Source organism: Octopus sinensis, linkage group LG22 (genome assembly GCF_006345805.1).
Source record: "Octopus sinensis linkage group LG22, ASM634580v1, whole genome shotgun sequence".
Classification (NCBI taxonomy): domain Eukaryota; kingdom Metazoa; phylum Mollusca; class Cephalopoda; order Octopoda; family Octopodidae; genus Octopus; species Octopus sinensis.
The window spans coordinates 12402034-12425337 of NC_043018.1; the positions used below are offsets into that span (position 1 = coordinate 12402034).

Below are 23304 nucleotides of genomic sequence, written 5' to 3' on the forward strand. Positions count from 1 at the left end.
CTATATGTATGTATGTATATTTGTTTGTGTGTGTGTGTATATATGTATATGTGTATACATATATGTATATGTTTATGTATGTGTGTATTTGTATATGTGTGTGTATATATATACATATATATATGATTATATAAATATATGTATATGTGTATATATTATATTTTTATACTTGTACAATATATATATTTATATATTTTACATGTATGCATATGTATAAATATATGTATGTATATATATGTATGTCTGTGTGTGTATATATATATATATATATATACACACATACACATAGAGATCTATGCATACATATATATATACATACCTACACACAGATCTATGCATATATATATGCATACATATATATATATATATGATGTATGTATCTATGTGTGTGAGTTCTTCTTTCCTCTCTCTCTCTCTCTCTCTCTCTCTGTTTTTGATGTCTTCATCCTCAACATGGCAAAATGTATCAACTGTAAATTTAAGAAATTATGAGAGGGATTTTAAAAATTATAATTGCTTTAAATTAAAATGTAATGATTTAAAATATATAATTAAAAAAAAGAAAAAAACTTCATATATCTGTCCCCCACCCCTCAAAAGAAGAAAAATGATTTCCCTCCAAAAATGTTGATATTAGTGCACCAACTGCAGAATTAGTGCACAAACTGCAGAATACTGTTTTATTTGAAAAGAATTCTAAACTTATAGTTTTTTAGGTGAAAAATAAAAATGTTAAAAAGCAAAAAAAAAATAATAAATAATAATAATAACGACCTATGAATTGAAATAAAGGTTAATTGTCCTTGACATTGGTTTGTTGACATTGGTTTGTTGACATTGAATTTGTCAACTAGAAAAATTGACTTAACTCATTCAGACTTGTAAATTTATTTTCATGTTAAAAATTGTCATTTATGCTATGTCACCTTCATTCTGAGAATAAAATATTAAAAAAAAATACCAGCAATCATCAAAATGTAACTTTTTTTGTTATTGTTGTTGTTATTTCTATTATTGTTGCTGTTGTTGTTTCTTTCTATTGCTTTTTAGTGCCAATGATGAAACATGGATACTGAAAAGCTAACAAACCTGCACATATGGCACAGGAGTGGCTTGCTTACCAACCACATGGTTCTGGGTTCAGTCCCACAGCATGGCACCTTGGTCAAGTGTCTTCTACTATAGTCTCGGGCCGACCAAAGCCTTGTGAGTGGATTTGGTAGACAGAAACTGTAAGAAGCCTGTCGTATATATATATATATATGTATGTGTGTGTGTATATGTTTGTGTGTGTTTGTCCCCCAACATCGCTTGACAATCGGTGCTGGTGTGTTTACATCCCCATAACTTAGCGGTTCGGCAAAAGAGATCAATAGAATAAGTACTAGGCTTACAAAGAATAAGTCCTGGGGTTGATTTGCTTGACTAAAGGCAGTGCTCCAGCATGGTGCAGTCAAATGACTGAAACAAGTAAAGAGTATCTCATCAAGAATCCGCCAGCAAGTGGTTAGCCTATCCCCTCCCACAGGACCTATGAGAGCACAATAGCAGTGAAGGAAGTTGAGGGTGGTTAAAGGGTCCATATCTAATTTGGGGCCAAGACATTGTGTGCGGATGAACTGCTGTAGAGAGTTACTCTCAACAGTTTAGTTCATGTAAAAACATGTCCAGCTATGGGGGAAATAATGCCTTGATTGGAAACAAGCCAGGGTTGGTGAGAGGAAGAGCATCCAACCACAGAAAATCTGCTTCAGTGAATTCCATCTGACGTCATGCAAGTACGGAAAAGTGGATGCTAAAACAAGATGCTGGTGGTCATCACGACGACGATGACGACAACAACGATTACACTGATGATGATGATGATGATGATGATGTTTAAATGAGCTGTGACATTTCCGGTGACTATTTTCTGTTAGACAAAAGTAAAAGTCAAGCTGAGATCAACTTAATAACATTGTCCCCATGCCAATATGAATAGGATTTGACCAGTCAGTACTGGCTGACTTATTTATGGCTAAGGCAGCAATTTCAGAGAAGAGCAAGTTTTCCCACCAAATGGGTTCTAGAAACTTTGGTTATTTAAAGGAAAGAAAATTCAACTTAAATAAAAGCTATCCCTAACAACTACTGGACATTGAGAACAACTAGAAAAGAAGACAGGACTAACAAATATACTAAACATGCATTGGTGGTTTCGTTAATGAATACTTTAGTGTTCAAATCATGCCACGGTCGACTTTGCCTTTCACCCTCCAGGGTCAAGAAAATAAAGTACTATCTCAGGGTTGATAGTATTCGTTAAACCCCTGCCCTCAAAATTGCTGACCATTTGCCTAAATTAGAAAACTTTACAGAATACTTCAGTTGTTTATTGTTACCCAATAAATGTAAACTTAAAATTTTAAAATCACCCTTAAATTTCATATTGATTATGAATAATGTCATTGAATTTCTTCATGAAAGTAAAATTTCTAGAATTATCTGTAGGGTATGTGGTGAGGTGATGGTGATCAAAGATCGTAAGCTTTTGATGGTAATGCAGAAACTTAATAGAAATAGAAACAGACATAATTGGTTGTGCAACTGCATAAAAGTATTGGACAATGGAAGTTTTATATCTGTTGGTTTTACAAGTATTTTATTCACTTCAGAATAATCACAAAAAATTTCATTTTTTAATTCTTTTTGTTTCAATTCCTAAAGTTCGTCCAACTTTTAACTGCCTTCTGAGAAAGTTCTCTGAAATCACTTATAAATTGCACGTCTATGAAATTTTACTGTGTAATCAAATTTTCTTCAAATCGCATCCACTGTCTTAAATAAAAATGGAGACACACTTTGGATAATGTGGTTTTAAATAAACTCAGGTTGGTAATAGCTGAAAAGATTTTATTAGGTTGAATTGTGGTTGAACAACCTACATTTTGAGAAGTGGGTAGAATAAAGACCCCCTCGGGTCATGAATGATCATGGGATTGCACCGAGAAAGTTTCCTTTTGAGGCACAAGTCTGGACAAGTTTGTTTATGTAAGGCCAGCAGTCACCCATGCATACCAGACTCCCCTCCTCTCCATGCCACTGATGTTATCCAATGGAAAAGCAAAGGCTGATTCAGTTTGGTACCAGTGATGTTGCAACTCAATTCTGCAGCTGAGTGAACATAAAACAGAGTGTCTTACTCAAGAACACAACACAGCTCAGTTTGAGAATTGAACTCACTACCTTGTGATTGTGAGCCCAATGCTCTTACCACTGAGTCATGCATCTTCACAGGTAGAGAAGAGAGAGAAAGTATGTTGTTAGAAAATTCATTGTCAGAAAGCGTTAAAAAAAGAGAGAAAAGGCAGAATATTGAAGGTTACAGCACATAAAGAGGAGAAAGGGTCTTAATAAAAGTTAGAAATTCACAGAAGAGGAGGAAAATGTGCTGGTAAAAAGATCATACTCAGAATAAAGAGGGGAGAAAAGTGGAGAAGATTTTGATAGAAAGTTGATGACACAGAATAAGGGTTGGTAGGAAATTGAATTTATAAAGAACAAAATATGGAGGAGAGGGTTTCAAAGGATATACTGTGGAAGTAAATGAGTTCTAGGAATCTTATCTTGGAGACAGATTGACAATTTAGATATGGATGCAAGTAGACAGAGTTCTTGTTGAGCCAAAGGTCAGTAAAGATTAAACAGAGGACTTCTAATGGAAGGGATTCCAGCCAAATTATTTTTTACTGATACACCATATAAAGTGTATCCATTCATCTTCTATACTGAAATAACTTGGCTATGTGAACTGTTGTTTACACAAACAATAGCCTCTACAGACGATCTTCCCTTTAGCTATACAAACAATTTCCTCGTTGGCTATGGAGGAAATAATACTCTGTTGGCTACATAATTATTTCGTTGTGTGAAAGTATATTTTAATGAAATAGAAATTAATCACAATTTGTATGCTAGCGTCCACTCTGTTCACCTGCAACATGCATCCCTGAGTACATTTCACCCAAAAATAGAATCATTGAGCACCAGACAAACTATAGAATTTGATTCGTTCAGGATCCAAATCCTGTTGAGATTATTACATTTACGTTTGATTCTTTCAAAGGCTGATAAAATGGATTATCAATTTAGGGCAGTGGACTGGCAGAATGATTAAAGCATTTAGACTGTTAAGAAAATTTCATGACAAGGACATTTGTCAAAGAAGTCTCCAATCATCATTTGTTGACCTGGTGGCACAAGAAAGTGGGGAGGAATTCATTATCGAAAGTTTTGTGTTGTATTTGAATATCCCATGTACATGTACTTATGTTAGTGTAGCACGCATGCACGCACGCACGCACACACGCACACACACACACACACACACACACACACACACACAAGTTGAATTGTGTTAAATGAATGAGAGAGAAGTGTCCAAACCCTGTTACAGTGATTGTGATTTATTGAAACTAAATGTTTTTCTTGCAATTTGAGTGACATGCTACTGCAATCTTCAGGTGATCTTACTCTTCTAAATATTGCAGTGGCGTGTGAAACTCAGATCGTGAGATAAAGATTCAATATTGTTTCAATAAACCTTACATGTGTGTGTGTGTGTAAAGATATACATCTATATCTGTCTATCTATCTATTTATATATACATACATATATATATAGATAGATAGAGAGAGAGATAAAACAGTAAGATAACAAAAGAAAAAAGAGACCTTGATATTATGTAAATAAAGGAATTTATCTGTAAATGTAATATGTGACAGTTATTCGGTAGCCAAGATAAAACTCCGAGTTTCAGATGCCGAGGTGGAAATCCACGCCACCATCTCTTCAGTTAGCCGGCCATCGGAAAAACGCTATGAAAAATGACCGGGAAATTACTGTGTTGTTGACCGCTAATTTAGACAAAAGCGCAATTCGAATGACCGCTAAGTAAGGTAAGGGGGTAAAAAGTTCGTAGCATTCGCGTAAGCGCACCTGTTCATACCTACACAAGTGCGCCCGCACACCCACGTGCGTACGCATACATTCATCCACCCTCACAACAAAAACGTACACATCCTCACTCACATCCTTCGCCAAATGTATATGCATATACATACAAAGCCACACACACACACTCAAAGTAAAAGTTCATAATACGTCTACATACGCACAAACACAAGAAAAAACAGAGTTAAGGGTAACAATACAGAAAAAAGACATAAGGGAGTATCCAAAGAGTAAACCACGTTTATATACGCACATACCCTTATGCACGCCCATATACATCTAATATATATATATATATATATATATATATATATATATATATTATATATATATATATATATATATATATATATACAGGAAAATGTGTAAAAACACTGAGTAAAATACGTCTATATACGCAGATGCACACAACTATATACACACATACCCGCACACACGTACACAAAGGATTCCATATACACGTGTATATATGCACAGGGATAAGTGCAGGGTGGAAGGTAGAGTACAGAAAAAATTGTGTAAAAAATTATATCTATAAACCAAATTCTCTATAATATGTAAGAAATATATGTATAAAAAATATAAATAAAATAAAAGTTAAAGGTATAATGAGATAAAAAAAACTTGTACGTGGTCACAATATAGAAAGCAAGTTCTATCTGTAGTCTCGGGGGGACCAAAAACGTAACAGTCATTTTTTCATAGCGTTTTTCCGATGGCCGGCTAACTGAAGAGATGGTGGCGTGGATTTCCACCTCGGCATCCGAAACTCGGAGTTTTATCTTGGCTACCGAATAATTGTCACATATTACATTTACAGATATATATATATATATTGTATTTCAGGATAGTCATTTTTTTTTAGAAAAATAGAAAAAAAAACAGAAAAAAATGACCCTCCCAAAATAGAACAATATCTGTTTCGACAGATGATTTCACATCATGAACCTTGCAACACAAAAGAGTGGCTGTGTGGTAAGTAGCTTGCTTACCAACCCTATGGTTCCGGGTTCAGTCCCACTGCGTGGCACCTTGGGCAAGTGTTTTCTACTATAGCTTCGGGCCGATCAAAGCCTTGTGAGTGGATTTGGTAGACAGAAACTGGAAGAAGCCCGTCGTTTATGAGTGTGTGTGTGTGTATGTATGTATATATATATATATATATATGTGTGTGTGTGTGTGTGTGTGTGTGTGTGTGTGTTGTGTGTCTGTGTTTGTCCCCCTTCCACCATCGCTTGACAGCCGGTGTTGGTGTGTTTACGTCCCGTAACTTAGCGGTTCAGCAAAAGGACCCGATAGAATAAGTACTAGGACTTACAGAGAATAAGTCCTGAGGTCAATTTGTTCGACTAAAGTCAGTGCTCCGGCATGGCCGCAGTCATATGACTGAAACAAATAAAAGAATAAAAGAATATATACACATATATATATTTCTTTTCTTCATCATCCACTCAAATACTTTTGTTCCAATTAAAAAAAAATTTAGACGACTCAGTCCAGTTATTCCATTCTCCCAAGCATTATTGCATAATAAACCGCATCTAAATGGCGCTGATTGTACTGTTTACTAATTTAGACCCTAGTATATAACGGGTATTTAAGACTACAGAATTAGCGATCTGACGAAGCCTGTCACCAACGGAACTTTGAAGTCACTATCAAACTTTTCAATGTAAAAATTAATTTTATTCTATACTGAGATATATAGAGTGCCATTTCATTTATTGCTTGATTAGATTACACACACACACACAAACGCATACATACATACCAGTGGCGTACGGTGACTTCTGGGGCTGGGCATGCAATGAATTTCTTCCCCCTACCCCCGACAATTTTTCAGTAAAAAACTTTCGTATTCCTACAATGTACATATGGGAGATTCTGAATATGCAATCACCCCCGTATGACCTAGAATAAGCAGGGAATAAAAAATGGCTTTGTAGAGATGAGCCTGAAATAAGTGTATTGTTTGTATTATTCTTTGCTCTTCGAAACGTCAGTACTTTCTTCTTGTAGCTTGGCAAATGAGGTAAATTCGGTGTTGGTCTCCCACCATTTATAATTATTTTCCATCGAAATCTCTTTTCGAAAAACTATTTCTCAAATATCGTTTATAAGACAAATTTCACTCATTTCGAAAAATGGCTGCTCTTATATAAGAACCCACGTGGAAGTGTCTGCGTAAATTGGAAGTCAATTTCAACAAAACGGAAAAATAACCTTAGTTAAATTAATTTAAGATTAATTAGCTACTTCTGAAATATGAAATATAATATATTCTGTTGTGTCTGGGGAGAGTCATTTCCTTTTTGTGCCTTATAATGTAACAAACTCACCGCTAAAATTTCCACTTTTTTCTTATTTTTATTTTCCTAAAATTTTCGTCCAAGACTATTGAAAAGGTTGCAAGACGCAACGAAAATTTTAGGAAAATAAAAATAAGAAAAAAGTGGAAATTTTAGCGGTGTGTGTGTTACATTATAAGGCACAAAAAGAAAATGACTCTCCCCAGACACAACAGAATATGCTTCAACACACGAACTCATGTAAAGAATCTTGCAAACCAAATCCAAAAACGAAATATATATATATATAGATTATATTTTTGTTTTCAGAACACTTCAAAAATATAATAATGCAAACAGATGTTTTGGATTAAAAGAATTCAAACTTACCGCCAGCTGGCAAACTCAAGAATTATGGGACTGCTTTTGTTCCGGTCAGAAAATGGGACCAGGTTAGCAACAATTCTACACTAACAGAGAAGGGGTGTCATGCGGTCTTCTCAAAGCATGACATACCACAATGAATTTGTCGAGTCAGTGAGAGAGAGAGAGGAAGTGTCTGTCATGCGGGTCTTCTCAAAGCAGAAGTAGGAGTCAGTGAGGGAGAGGGAGGGGGAGACGAAATATTTCGAAAACAACTGGACGGATATTCTTTGAAACAAAGAAACTATTTTATATCATCGGAAACTATTCCGATGATATGAATAAAGAATCACAGGGCATGCAACACATATCTTGCATACCTGAGAGTGTACGCCCCTGATACATACATACATACATACATACATACATACATACATACATACATACATACGTACATACGTACATACGTACGTACGTACGTACGTATACGTTTGTATCTACATCATGAGAATAGCAGACAGGATTTTGATTGAGAGGTTTCTCCATCGTTAGAATGAACCTACCATTAAGTGTCTAATACGTGAAAAACATAAATCTTGGATAATTGTATTTGCATGGAACTGGCTGCTGTATCACACAAACACACACACTCCTTTATGCATGCATGCCTATATATAATATGCATGTGTGTGTATATGGCATATATATGTTTGCATATATCTATGTACGTATATCAGTTCAATTCAAATGCCACTGTGATTGATTTTCTATTTCCATTCCACCTACATCGATAGTTGTCTTTTTTAACCCCATGCCAACCATGATTGAGCAGATCTCTGATGAAAGGCATTCCAACCATGACCATCCTCCTCTTAATTTCAGACATAGGCTAAAGTAGTTTTAGATATACCATACGGCCTTCCCTTTAAAAAGATGATTGGCTTTTCATTTTGCGGATATTTTGTTGCCATCTTTACCAAGTCAGATGGCCGCATAGAGGCTTCCTTTCATCAGTTACGATATTTTTATTGTAATTGAAGTTGATAATTTCGTTTGATAAAGGCATGAATGCCGCACATGAGCTCTGTTCCTGGCCAGAAATAAACTAATATTTGTTTTCAGCATATTTATTTGACACTGAAATATTTAGAGACCCTTTGAACCAAAATTGAATGTTAACGGTACATTGGAATTCGAAAAAGCATAGCCGCTGTCCTGCTTAATTTTCTTCGATTCGGCAGCAATTTTTCTCTGTTCTGTGGTATGAAAAACTTCTTCTAAGTTCTTCCTCTGGTCAGCATTTAAAACCGACGTCAATAGGTGGTGCCAGTTAGAATCTTGTGTCATGACAATTTCCATGCAGTCTTTGAATATTATATATTCGTCGATGTTGTAGATGTCATTGTCAATGAGTGTTGGGTAATTTTCCAGCGCCTTATCGATATCTTCTTCGTCGTCAGAGAAATCATCGTACGCGTTATCACCGTCATCATCATCGTCAACAGGGTGTTCGTCGTCGCTATCAAATATCTCATCTTCGTCGCTATCAAGAATATCCAGCTCATCCCGTGCACTGTCGTGATCATTATCTTCGTCCAAATCCACTTCTTGTGCCTTTAAAATATACGATCGTTTTAAACCCTTGAAGAGGGTGAGAATGGACGGTAAAAATTTCCCTCCCAACTCTGTAATTTCTTTGGGCCTTCTGAGAGGTGTGTTAATTAGAGTACACAAGCCCAAAATGTTTAGTTTCCGGTCATGAACCCCGTGGAAAGTATTAATGTTGTTCAACCATGTCGTCAAGAACTGGGGTATAATTTGACCAGATAGATTCGGCAGCTGTATGTCTTGCAATGTACTGAACAGAAGCGCTGGATTGTAACATAAGCCTGCTATACATATCAACAAACACATTGCCCTCAATTCTAACGTTTCGATATTTCGTGCCAGTCTCTTCACGGCAAGTTCTATGAGAGAAGGAACTACATGATCAATTTGGCCTTTGTACTGCAACAAAACGACTTCAATGAGTTTGGCCGCGTGGCACTCGGAATCTTCACCTATCTTTTCAGAAGTCAGAATTGACTTGCACATATTGTAGACAGCTTCCAAGTATTCGGGTTGAGATAAAAAGGCTGTTGTGTCAACGGTGATGTAATTGTGTAAACAAGGAGCCATATCAATAAAATAATCTAGTGTTTCGGCTCGAAGGGCCTGGTACAGCATCTTAAATATCTCCCACATATTCGTCGATATTTGGGTTTTTGTGAGATTGTAGATTAAAGAAAACACCTCTTCGTAAAAGTCAATAAGATTTTGTTGCAAGATTGAAACGACTACATTTAAAACATTGCTTTCTAATTGCGATATTATTTCAATTTTGCCTTTTACAACATCCAAAACTGTATCCATGGTATACAGAATACCTAATCCGATGATTACTTTGTCTTCAGAAGTATCAACATTACTGCTGAGCAGTTGATTAAAAGTTTGTTCAAGATGTGTAATTATCTCTAGAGCAACAGGAAGTATGTCGTCGGCATACTTGCGTATCAGGCGGCGAAATACGCTGGTTAGCTCATCGTTTTCAGTTTCACGAATTATTCGTAAGACCTCAAATATTACTGGTCGAACATGAGGACGCAAAAATTCTCGTGCCTTCTCGTATTTCGTCACTAGCATTTGCAAAGCCATGGCGGCCTCTACACGAACAGGCAGTTCACTATCATTGCAGAGACACTCCCTGCTCATTTCTATAGCTCGCAATAAGTTATTATAATTTTTCAACACTGCGCCGTTAAAAAAATCTAGAGTCCAGAAAGCCCTCGCCCTTAGAAATCCGTGTTGGCTTTGAAATTCTGGAAATAAATGGGTGACAAGAACTGCTTCGATGCGTTCCTTATAAACATCACTTTCTACAAGAATATCAGCAACGGTTCCTAGCATATGCATAATACCATCTTTCTCTTGAGGACTCACATCATTTTTGTTAAGAATCGTCATGCAGAAGTTCATTGCTTTTTCAAGAACCCCGCTTCTTTTGCCAGCTAAAGAATGGAAAAGTCGTCCTGCCGCATCAATCGTAGACATATCAGATAAGTCGAACTTTCTGCGAATATATTCGTGTGGATCTGAATTCCATAACTCATTGTCTTTTTCACTGTGCCACATCAGTGGAAAAATTACTTTTTGAATAAGGTTGTCAGTATAATTTTTTAGGTATTTCCAAGTCGAAGCATAACTAATAGAACGGTTTAAATAGTTTAGAATCAAGCGCAAAACCCTCGGCGCTATATAATTGTTTTCGTCATTGTTGCCTAAAATATTAATCAATATAGGTATAACATTTCGTGGGAAAGTTCTCAAATACCACTCGGAAAATTGCTTATATTCTCTATTTACTTTACCAGGACTTCCGTACTTCTGGAAAGTAAAGGTTAAAATCCTTGCGGCCCATTTTTTGGCTTTCCACCAAGGAAGATCTGGTCTTTTGTCTTCTTCTATATTATGGGCTCCTTCAGGAACAGGATTTTGCATAACTTGGCAAGTGACTTCCATCCACTGATTGAACACATTTCTTGAAATTATTTTCAACGACAAATGTTTGCGAACGAATGAATAGAATATCTTTAGTATTTGTTTTTGTATTATGCTAGACATAGGGGACGGATCGGGTAGCATCTTTACAAACAAATTGTATATTAAAGGCAGTTCGACACCCATTGCCGTGTTAAGAATATCCCTGTCCTTCGGTTTTTTCGACTCGTGTACTTTTACAAGTTGATACAAACTTACCAAAGCACCATTCCACGCCGTATGGTTTTGTGACAGAATACACGCAGCTATTTTCTCAACGAAAGTCGGCCATCTGTTCGGGTAGTCATGTTTTACGATTATACTTAAAGAGATACTTAACTGGCTGCGTATTATATCGGGACTGTGTATAATAGCTTCGATGATATGTCGGCGAACCGCTGCTCGGTCTTCTTCACTGATACTAAACAATGTTGTTGCAGAATCAGTTTCAATCTCGCTATTATCCCAGTATTTTTTCACCAAGTTCTTGAAATAAGACACAGCTGCTTGCTTGACAGTGATTTCTAGATTATCGGACATGACAATAGTCATCATTAAGGCAGGCGCGAACCCATTAAGTTTATCAAAATGTTGGAGCTCACTTTCAGCTTGTTCGCGGAGGCTCGGGTCGAGAGTTCCTCGTAACAAATCGACGAGTTTATTGATATCCATATTGCAAATATTTCTTTTTCCTTCTATCTTGTAGTTATTTGAAACTGAAGATCTTAAGTAATTTTCACGGTCCTTTCAGAATTAAAAAAAAAGCACACACATGCATACAACAACCAATATTAATATTGGCAATTAGTAATTGCCAGTATATTAACTCGTGTATAATATTTTGACACTTTTAAGTTTGCTTCAGAAGTGGAGATCGCAGGCTTCTTTCTGCTGATATTTGGTTTTAAACAAGGCACGAAATCTAAGTTTATTCATTTGTCTATGTTAAAATGTTACCTCAGCCAATCAGAAACTACGTCATATTGTGACTCGCAGAATTGTGACATCATGGCTCATTTACACAGGACACAGAAGAATTAAGGCAACAACCACGTGATTGCTTAATTGAAAATAACGCTTGAAATTCTCTACAATTTAAATGGAATAAAACTGCTACTGCTGCTGTTGGTTTTTAAACAAACATTTTCGTGCGGAGATATTGTTATGTGTTGTTCAGTTGTTGCTGCTAGCGAACTTGAATCGAGTGTGGTTTGCTGTTCGCGTGTGAAATTGAGTTATCAGCCAGTCCTGGTTTGATCAGACTTGAAGCTCCAAAATACTAGCAGGGCACAATATGTGTACAAATGGTCCTAATACCATGAAACGTGGTTCTTAAGTATGCTTAGTTATGGATTAACTAATTATGAGATAATCAACTTGCGTAAATAATTAATTTAATTAGACTTTAAGCTCCAGTAAGAAATTACATTGACTATTACTCCTTAGACACAAGTGATACTTAAATGAAAACTTAAGGAAAAAATGGGTATGGAAAAACAAATTAAGAAGTTTTAATTAGACACGTAATTAAGAATTAATTAGACTTTCTGCTCAAGCGTCAATTACTTCACAAAAATGTTCACTAAACCCAACTGAATCTATTCATGTCACTTAAGAACCATTTTAGGTGTGGATTTCTAATTTAAGAAGCGTTTTCTACTAATCACTATATACTAATTAAGGAGAAACATGCAGAAACACTGTTTTCAAGCTACATGATGAACGCAACATAGAAACATGGCTGAGACCCAGTTGAGATGGAAGGAAGAAATTAAGAAATATCCCAGGTATTGGAAGACAATAAGAAGCCCTTTAATTAGATCGTTAATTAGGTCTTAATTAGACTTTCTGCTCCGGTGTAAATTCTTTCACAAAAATATTCGGCTCGTCAAACTGAATATAATCATAGTATGTAAGAATGATAGGTTTGGATCCCTAATTTAAGAAGCATTTTGACTAATTGACATATCCTCCTCTATTGAATATGGAAAAACACCTTTAACTGAAAAAAATGTTGATTTTCCATTCCATGGCATTGGAATCCTTCCTCCATTACTGATGCTCACATCTGTCAACACACAATCCATATCGCTTTCGTTCATTCGAATAAAATTCATTTTTAAAGCGGTAATTTTTCTTTTAAAGGTGACTTGTCCCGTCACAACCTTCACAAAAATGGAAACTGACAAAAAATGGATTCCAACTAAAACAAAGGGCAACTTGCCCCTGGGACAAAAATGTCACATAAATGCAAACTGGCTTTTAGAGACCAACGACGAATTGAAGAGTTTACGTACCATGTGACAGCTTTGGCCTGTTGGCAAAACTGCAGCTTGCAAAGCAAGATTAGATTGAAAGTATGATAGTGAGCATCGGGACCCCTTACTCGCATTGTTGGAATTAACAAAGTTACTTAACGCTAGATATTCAAATTCTCGTACTGCCTCTACACGACACATACGCCATGACATTTTTAATCTATCAATACGTCTACACCAAAGAGTCGAGGTGTTGGTACATGACGCCCCATTATCCAGACGGCTGCAGGGTGTATTCTGTTCTGTACCGGAGTCTGACTGCTCGTCACCAGAGGATACGGTCAACATGGTATCATCCTCGTCATCACTGAACTCGTCAATGGGCAGTGATGCTGGTCTCTCTTCTGTCAGACTCGCAGGCAGTTGCTCACCTTGGAGCCAGATGATCTTGCTCACCTGTTGACTGCTCTTTTCTGTCGACTCGAACTCGAGTCGATACATTACGGACTTCAAGCCACGACACCGCTCAACCCTGTTCGCGTGTGAAACCGAGTTCTGTTGACTCTCTTTCCGTCTTCCTCAACGTATAAAGTTCTCACATCTGAGGCATTACTGCTGCTGTACACAAACTTCCACAACCGCACTCAGAAAGCTAAACGTCATCTTCCAGGGGTGGAATAAATCTCGGAGCAGACGGTACATCAGGGAATTCCTCAGATTTGTGTGATTCTGGACCCTTCACCGTAGATTTCTTTGCCTGGAAGACCTCTCACCATCTACCACTACCAGGGGCTCACTACCTCTATGTCGGCCCCACACCCTCGTTGCCCAGATGTAACTGCACGATCCGCGTGTGTACCGTTGGCGATTTTTTTTCCTCTGTCTTCCCTTCTCTGGATCTTTCCTTTTCCTATGTTTCCGACGAAGAGCTCCGCTCGAAACGTTAAACCCTCCTTCTTCCCTTCTTTCCTGATTGTCCAATAATACTATATTTGTTCCACGTCCTCGCGTGTTGTTGTGTTATCTCTTTGTGTTTTCATGTTTGGATTAACTTTATATATATATATATATATATATATATATATATATATATATATATATATATACATACACACACAAACCACACACACATAAGCGGTGTAATGTAAAGTTCCTGGCTTTGGCTAAAAGAAAATGCAGGGGACCCAGTTAGTTATGATTTTATTCAACGTATTCCCCTCCCAGATTCACACACGTATTGCAGTGGTCTTTCAGTTTTTCTAAGTCCTGTAAAAGAAGTCGGAAAGTGGGGCCTCCAACCAGGCCTTTCGCTTGCCCCTTAAAGCCAGGAACTTTTCAGCACCTCCTCGTATGAGGTGGTCACTATATAAACGATGAAAGTGTCGGTTATACATTTACAATTATAGAACTGGTTAAGTACCTAGACCTTAGATATCATGTTGCACTCACCGCCAGTCTTCTTTAACAAAAGTTCGTCTGGGGAACGTAACGTACGGCTTATTACCTTGCGCGTCTATGCGAAAGCAGGGTATTGTAGCCGCGTGTCCTTGTCTGTTTGTCTGTGTGTTTGTAAAATTACTGGAAAATGGCTCAACTGAGTCTCCCCAAATTCTCCAGAAATATTCCTTGGGTGAGTGGCTCGTAATCATTAAATGTTGGTGTGGCGAATCAAAATGTTTGTTTTTTTTTTTTCTTTCTTTCTTACATATATATAAACGATAAGCAGGGGAAATAACTTTTGATGTCGATTTGTTGAAATAGGAATTCGTCTGAGATTATTGAATTAAATTTTATTTTATCCTTGTGTGTGCGCAGAGTATATATCCCCCCTCCGATGCCGGTTTTTATTCTGTTTGTGACCTGTACATTCTCGGAAAATTTTTCACTAAAATAAGTTATTTTCTAGGGGAGGTCACTCCTGAATAATTTTACAGAGTTATCTTTCGTCATAATATGCAAGTTGATTAATGCTGAAAATATAAAATGTTTAAAAAAAGACAGAAATAAAAGAATAATTTTTTAAAAATTAAACGGGATTCATAAAATTGCATCAGGTTCTGTTTAATAATAGAGTCTCAATTCGATAGACGTGAAGAAAGGAAAGGGTTACAGAATTGCACCGAAAAGGTGAAAAATAGGAAAAAAATAATAAATGAAGAAGAATTAAAAACAAAAGGAAAGAAAGAGGAAATTCTTTGACTTTGACGTTTGGAATTGGAATACTGCGTCTTATTTTGTTTTTATTTATTTTTCTGTTTGAATATTTGAAATGAAAAGATCCCTTTTCGCAAGCTGCTACAGTATATTTCTGTTTTTTTGTTCTCTCATTTAAAGAATCTAATTAAGCAGCGTCTGTTACACAATGTATTAAAAAGGAACAAAACGAGGTTGAATGTCTTTCGTTCGTTGTCTCATCCGGGACAGGGTTGCAAAGTCCCAGGAGTTGATGTATGACAGAGGCAGCGGCTTTTCCAAATCGTGTCGCAATGGCAGTCATAAGAAGGACAACAAGGAGGCGCGGCTTTACTTTTAGTTGGACTACAGCGATAATTCCAACCACTACACTTTAAGTGTCTGTAAATAAAGGACATGGAAAGCAAGAATAAACCATTTGTATTTAGCAATATGCTCCTATTTAACAACAAACTCGGAACTATTCACAGTTACTAAAGTTTGGGAACGAAATTCCACAAACTGATCTGCATACTTCCTGACAAATTTTATGTACATGCATACATACACATGTATCTATATAATTGTACATGTGTACATAATGCATATCATACGTACGTACGGACGGACGGGCGGACACATCTTGCTTCCGAAAACCCTTCAAGGCATTTCACACAATGCAATCCTGCAGAAAAATCTACAATATCATGGATTGAGAATACACTCACTCACTCACCTGAGCTTATTTTACCGTAAATTGTGATAAGTGCACCTGCACTCGTGTCAACGCCCTCACGCGACCACACGGGCTACCTCATTCCTGCACAGCCCAGTCACTGACTGCACAGTTTTACACGCAAAGCAACACCGCTATTCAGATCTATCTGCATATAGAGAATTGTCCCATGTACACTTCAATGATCCTCTCCCCTGATATGCGAAATATTCCCTCGGCCATGGCATTTCTTTTTCTTAGAAGCTCTCTGGAGGTGAAGTAATTTAGTGATTTCATATCGGCATAGAGCAGATTCTAACCTGAATCTGCCAATTTCCCTTAACATTGCCACGGCATTTTTTCTCACAGAAAAACGATAGTTGACAGCAGTTACATTCAACACATGGCTTTGTCAAGTCGACTTGCGTATTTGCTGTTTAACTCTTGATCCTTTATAAGCCATCTAAAGTTGAAATTAGATAAGGGCGACCGACATCGACTGCCCATTGTTTTTCGCAATACATCTCTTTTTCTAGCTAGCCTGTATAGTTATAAAATCTAGAATTCCATAAGGTACGAGCAGTTAGTGAGAACTGACCAACAGGGGAATTGACTGACTGGCTGAACGAAAGGCCGTCTCTGAATGAAAAGGCACAGAGGGACGACTAGGTAACTCACCAACGAAGCAGTTGTCTCGTCCCACCACTCTCACTTTCTCTCAAGTTCATTTCTCTTCTCCACAACATCACTCTGTCACTATCTTTCGTTTACTAAGACAATGACGAGAACGTGTACACACTTATACAAAAAGAAATTAGCTTTCTTAACCAAAGGTTTAGATGTTGCAACATACACTAACGTTTTAATTTCTTTAAGAAATATTGTATAATTCTATTTGATTATTTATTAAAAATATGCATTTATTTAACTATTATTGTTATTATTGTTGACCTGAGGGGTGGCAATACTTTTAAATTGAATTCTTTGGGGATTAAATTTAAGTCTAATTGTAATTCGAATTGAAGTTATAGCCACGAAACGTACATAGTCTTTTTACTTATTATATAATTTATTCATTTTTTGTACTTTTTGTGATCTAGATATGTTTTATAATATATTTATTTTTTTTTCTATATGATATGGTTTATGTCTATCAGTGTTTGAAATACATAATAGTGGTTTTTTCTCTAACATATATATATATATATTATATATATATATATATGTAATTTTTGGATTTTTGCTCCTCTAAAATCGTCTTGGCATATAAGTTGCCCCACCCATTTTTTGTTGTTTTTTTTACTTTTATACCAAGAGGTATGGTATGTGCTGCACACATGAAAATAAAATGTGCGTAGAACAGTAGAATTTTGCAAAGAAGTCGGAAAGTTGGTCCTCCAGCCAGGCCTTTCGCTTGCCCCTTAAAGCCAGGAACTTTTCAAGCACCTCCTCGTATGAGGTGGTCACTATATAAACGATGAAAGTGTCGGTTATAATTTACAATTATAGAACTGGTTAAGTACCTAGACCTTAGATATCATGTTGCACTCACCGCCAGTCTTCTTTACAAAGTTCGTCTGGGGAACGTAACGTACGGCTTATTACCTTGCGCGTCTATGCGAAAGCAGGGTATTGTAGCCGCGTGTCCTTGTCTGTTTGTCTGTGTGTTTGTAAAATTACTGGAAAATGGCTCAACTGAGTCTCCCCAAATTCTCCAGAAATGTTCATTGGGTAAGTGGCTCGAAATCATTAAATTTTGGTGTGGCGAATCAAAATGTTTGCTTTTTTTCTTTCTTTCTTACATATATATAAACGATAAGCAGGGGAAATAACTTTTGATGTCGATTTGTTGAAATAGGAATTCGTCTGAGATTATTGAATTAAATTTTATTTTATCCTTGTGTGTGCGCAGAGTATACATCCCCCCTACGATGCCGGTTTTTATTCTGTTTGTGACTTGAATATTCTCGGAAATTTTTCACTAAAATAAGTTATTTTCTAGGGAGGTCACTCCTGAATAATTTTACAGAGTTATCTTTCGTCATAATATGCAAGTTGATTAATGCTGAAAATATAAAATGTTTAAAAAAAGACAGAAAAAAAAAAAATAAAGAATAATGTTTAAAAATTAAACGGGATTCATAAAATTGCATCAGGTTCTGTTTAATAATAGAGTCTCAATTCGATAGACGTGAAGAAAGGAAAGGGTTACAGAATTGCACCGAAAAGGTGAAAAATAGGAAAAAAATAATAAATGAAGAAGAATTAAAAACAAAAGGAAAGAAAGAGGAAATTCTTTGACTTTGACGTTTGGAATTGGAATACTGCGTCTTATTTTGTTTTTATTTATTTTTCTGTTTGAATATTTGAAATGAAAAGATCCCTTTTCGCAAGCTGCTACAGAATATTTCTGTTTTTTTGTTCTCTCATTTAAACAATCTAATTAAGCAGCGTCTGTTACACAATGTATTAAAAAAAGGAACAAAACGAGGTTGAATGTCTTTCGTTCGTTGTGTCAAAAGGGACAGGGTTGCAAAGGCAGAAAATTTGATGTATGACATCGGCAGTTGGATTTCCAAAACGCGTGGCAATGACAGTCATAAGAAGGACAACAAGGAGGCAAGTCTTTTCTTCCAGGTGGATCACAGCGATAATTCCAACGACCACACTTTAAGTGTCTGTAAATAAAGGACATGGAAAGCAAGAATAAACCATTTGTATTTAGCAATATGCTCCTATTTAACCAGATGACATCTGGTGTACCACAGGGATCTGTTCTTGGCCCCCTTTTATTTGTTGCATATGTTAATGACATAGATGTCAACTTAAAGAATGCCACAGTGCTGAAATATGCAGATGACATCAAGCTGTACCTCGAAATAACGAGGTCAAATCCTGTACACTATAGATCTCTATTGCAAGCAGACCTGGACACAATGCAGCAGTGGATCATGGACTGGCAACTCAAGCTGGCTGTGGACAAATGTACCACCATGCATTTTGGGAGGAGAAACCCAGCATCCACCTACTCCCTCCACAACACTAGTCTCAAAAAGTCTTCATGTGAACGCGACCTGGGTGTTATTGTCGACAGTGATTTGCGTTGGACAAAACACATCGCTAAAATTGTCAAGAAGGCTGAGGGTGTCTTGGCATCACTCACCAAATCCTTTGTGAGCCGCTCTCCAGCTATCTATCTGTGGCTTTATATAGCTATGGTAAGACCTCACCTGGAATTTGCATCACCGGTCTGGAACCCCTATCTTGCCCAGGATATCAATCGTCTGGAAGCTGTTCAGCGACGTGCAACCAAAAGAATACCCTCCATCAGACATTTGCCATATCCTGAACGCCTTACTTCCTGGGCATGGACACATTGAAACTCCGACGTCTGACAGCTGACTTGGCAGACCACCCATAAAATTATCAACCATCGTACAAACAATACTTGAGCACCTTTTCAAACTCCACCCATCTAACACCCGTGGACATATTTACAAAGTAAGAAAACAGCACAGCTCCCATGACTTCAGGAAACATTTTTTCAAGCTGAGGGTTGCTGAGCATGGAACAAACTGCCGGCATCAGTTGTTGTTAGTTGTCGAGCACTACATCCTTCAAAACTTCCATGCTTCCTGAGATTCGCCAACACTACACTTGATTTTCTCCCCTCCATACACACACAAGCATGTATCTGACTCATACATTGTTCGCTTTCCAGACATTTCTACATTACTGCATGTACTTTATATGCACTTTCTGACAAGTTGTGGTGCACCTGAGCACTGTATACAATTAATTTCATTATTATCATTATTATTATAAACTTGTAACTATTCACAGTTACTAAAGTTTGGGAAAAAAATTCCACAAAATGATCTGCATACTTCCTGACAAATTTTAAGAAATATTGTATAATTCTATTTGATTATTTATTAAAAATATGCATTTATTTAACTATTATTGTTATTATTGTTGACCTGAGGGGTGACAATACTTTTAAATTGAATTCTTTGGGGATTAAATTTAAGTCTAATTGTAATTCGAATTGAAGTTATAGCCACGAAACGTACATAGTCTTTTTACTTATTATATAATATTTATTCATTTTTTGTACTTTTTGTGATCTAGATATGTTTTATAATATATTTTATTTTTTCTATATGATATGGTTTATGTCTATCAGTGTTTGAAATACATAATAGTGGTTTTTCTCTAACATATATATATATATATATATATATATATATATATGGAGAGAGGGGAGAGAGAGAGAGAGAGAGAGAGAGAGAGAGAGAGTGAGAGAGTGAGAGAGTAAGGTCTATTTCACATGTAATTTTTGGATTTTTGGTCCTCTAAAATCGTCTTGGCATATAAGTTGCCCCAGCCATTTTTTTTGTTGTTTTTTTTTTACTTTTATGCCAAGAGGTATGGTATGTGCTGCACACATGAAAATAAAATGTGCGTAGAACAGTAGAATTTAACAAAAGTTTCAGAATAATTATTTGAGCAATACACATCTAAAGCAATTGTAAGTATATAATTTTACCTTTCTTCCAAACCTGTGTTTGCAACTTTTGGCGAATTATCGACTGTAGTGGCATCTGGAAATGAGATACAAAATTATATCCAAGAATTACAATTCGCTTTAACGAAGTCATGCCAAAGAATATGTAAATTACGCAAGTACACTCGGCGGATATTCCAATGACCAATGCATAATATATTTCTTACTCGTAAAATGCAATTCTGCCAGCTCGCCTGCCTTATATAGTGATGCTAATAAAAACAAAAACTATAATTCTTTTATTAACACCAGGGGAGACAAAGATGTGGGGAGGAATTTGGGTGGGATAATCATAGGGGGGTGGGATGAAATTGATTTCAGATTATCGGGGGGGGGGGGGGGGGTAATTTGGAATCGATTTCATCCTACGCCCGTAATCTGAATGCTGTTTCAAGTCACCAAGAGGTAAACTGAGTGGGGGGAGGAGGGGTAATCTGAAATCGCTGCAACCGGCGCTCTTTCTCTGAATTGAGTTTTCTTCACAGAAAAAGAACAAAGGCAATGCAAATCAGTCCCCTCTTCATCTTCTGCCTCATCTTCTGCCTCAGCTACTATTGACTGTCACTCGCTCTTCTTCCAATTGTTTACTATAGAGTATTGTGCATAGCGAGTACCTACCTTTGTTAAGAGACATTGCATATGAAAGAGTACAGAAGTAGACTCCGAGGATGATCTTCGTTGTGCACTTGTTGACACTGGAAATGGAAAAACATCAAATATCAGTATATACAGAGGTATGTGTGTGTGTGCACGTGCATATGTGCATGTGTACATGTGCGTGTGTGTCTGTGTATGTGTGCGCACATGCATATATATATATATATATACACATATAAAAAAGTCTTTAAATGAATTGTCTCCGCCCTCTCTATGCCTTGAAAGGCAGAGAGATGGACGATTGAAGTGTTGCCAGCACGTGCAACGCTGAGCAACAGAAGGGAAAAGGAGAAAAGAAACGCGAGAAAGAAGAGGGAAAGAGCAAGGAGAGTTCAGCGTTGCAACCCCTGTGAATCCAAGCCCTCCCACTACCACCACTAACACAAACAACACTCAACAACAACAACAACAACGACCCAATGCATTAAACGAGTGAGGTTTTGCTTTCAGGGCAAAGCCTAGAAAGGAATGTTTTTGTAGAATCTCTCAAAGACAACAGAATCATGTTAAAAAGCAAAAAAGCGAAAGATGTGTTTCGATAAACGCACCTCCAGATATTATAGACAATACAAACAAATGTACCATAGTGTAAAAAACTATATCTTTACAAAATAGACGTTTAGAAACTGCCACAAAGCAAGCAGTTGGGAAATGCTTGCAACGCATTTGGAAAGATGTAACATATTTGTCGAGGGACAAGAAATATGGCACAATTGAAGTTAGATTTGCTACAGAAGACATAGCAAAACAGCACTCAACAGCCCAGCTGAGAAACTGTGAACTTTCCTAGTTCCAACATACTTGGAATGGCACGCGTTGTATAGAGTTTTAGGAGTGAAAGGAAACGACAATGTTCTTGGGTATACACTAGGTGTTGATGAATTTCAACTCTCCAATCTGTTCCGAAGGACTTTTGGGTCAGGGCCCATGGATAACTTCCAGAAATCCCTGGCCTGACAGTGCTACAGTGGGGCTTTGCTTGTTCAAGATAAACTCTACAGGCATGGAAGCGCTGTCAGTCAGACCTGCCCAAGATGTGCTCAGGGCAAAGAAACCATTCTGCATCCACTCATCCAGTACCTGAGCATATCTGATGTATGAGTTTATGTTGAACACCTGCTGTCACATGTAGGACGTGTCCGCTTGTCAGCTGATTCCATCATGAAGATTGCCCTTCCTTCAGCCAGTAAGGGAAGGCAATTTTCATCTGTCTCATGGCTGTAGCGAAATAGATTGTGTCTTGGTCTAGACTAAAAGGGCTGAAGACAAATCCTTTTCTCTTTCGCCTACTCCTCATCTACTTTCTTGATAAGGAAAGTGAGGATTGACTAAGAAGTGCTGACTTCCAGCAGTTTTGTTAAAAGGTGGATGTGGCAAAGATGGTTCATGTCAAGGGGCCTACTTTGAGCATGTGCTTTTGAGTTTCCAAGGCTGAGAGAGAGAGAGAAAGGTGAGGAGAGGGCTGTTGCCCTAGTGGTCATAGCACTTGTGGATTTTTCACAGGGTCTCCATGAGTAGTCCAGTGTTAATTGCCTATTTTAGGAATTTTCTTTGTTATATTTTTCATTTTCATTGACTTTTTACACGACACTCTATGTAACCCCACTTTGTCCTTCATGTTTAGTAATGTCCAATCTTATTTTTGTCGGCCCTTGTGGCTAATAAAGAAAGGATTATTATTATTATTATTATTATTATTATTATTATTATTATTG

The 23304-nt window shown here is 37.0% G+C and overlaps 1 protein-coding gene across 1 annotated transcript; it reads right to left on the reverse strand.

The window, feature by feature from the left end:
- Positions 1-8790: 8790 nt before the first annotated feature.
- LOC115223106 (importin-7-like) lies at positions 8791-11892 on the reverse strand. The gene has a single exon (XM_036512104.1). It carries the CDS (start codon positions 11890-11892, stop codon positions 8791-8793), a length of 3102 nt encoding a protein of 1033 aa, XP_036367997.1.
- Positions 11893-23304: the final 11412 nt, after the last annotated feature.

Coding starts and splice junctions, on each gene's coding strand:
- LOC115223106 (XM_036512104.1), bottom strand. CDS start 11,892: ATGGATATCAATAAACTCGTCGATTTGTTACGAGGAACTCTCGACCCG.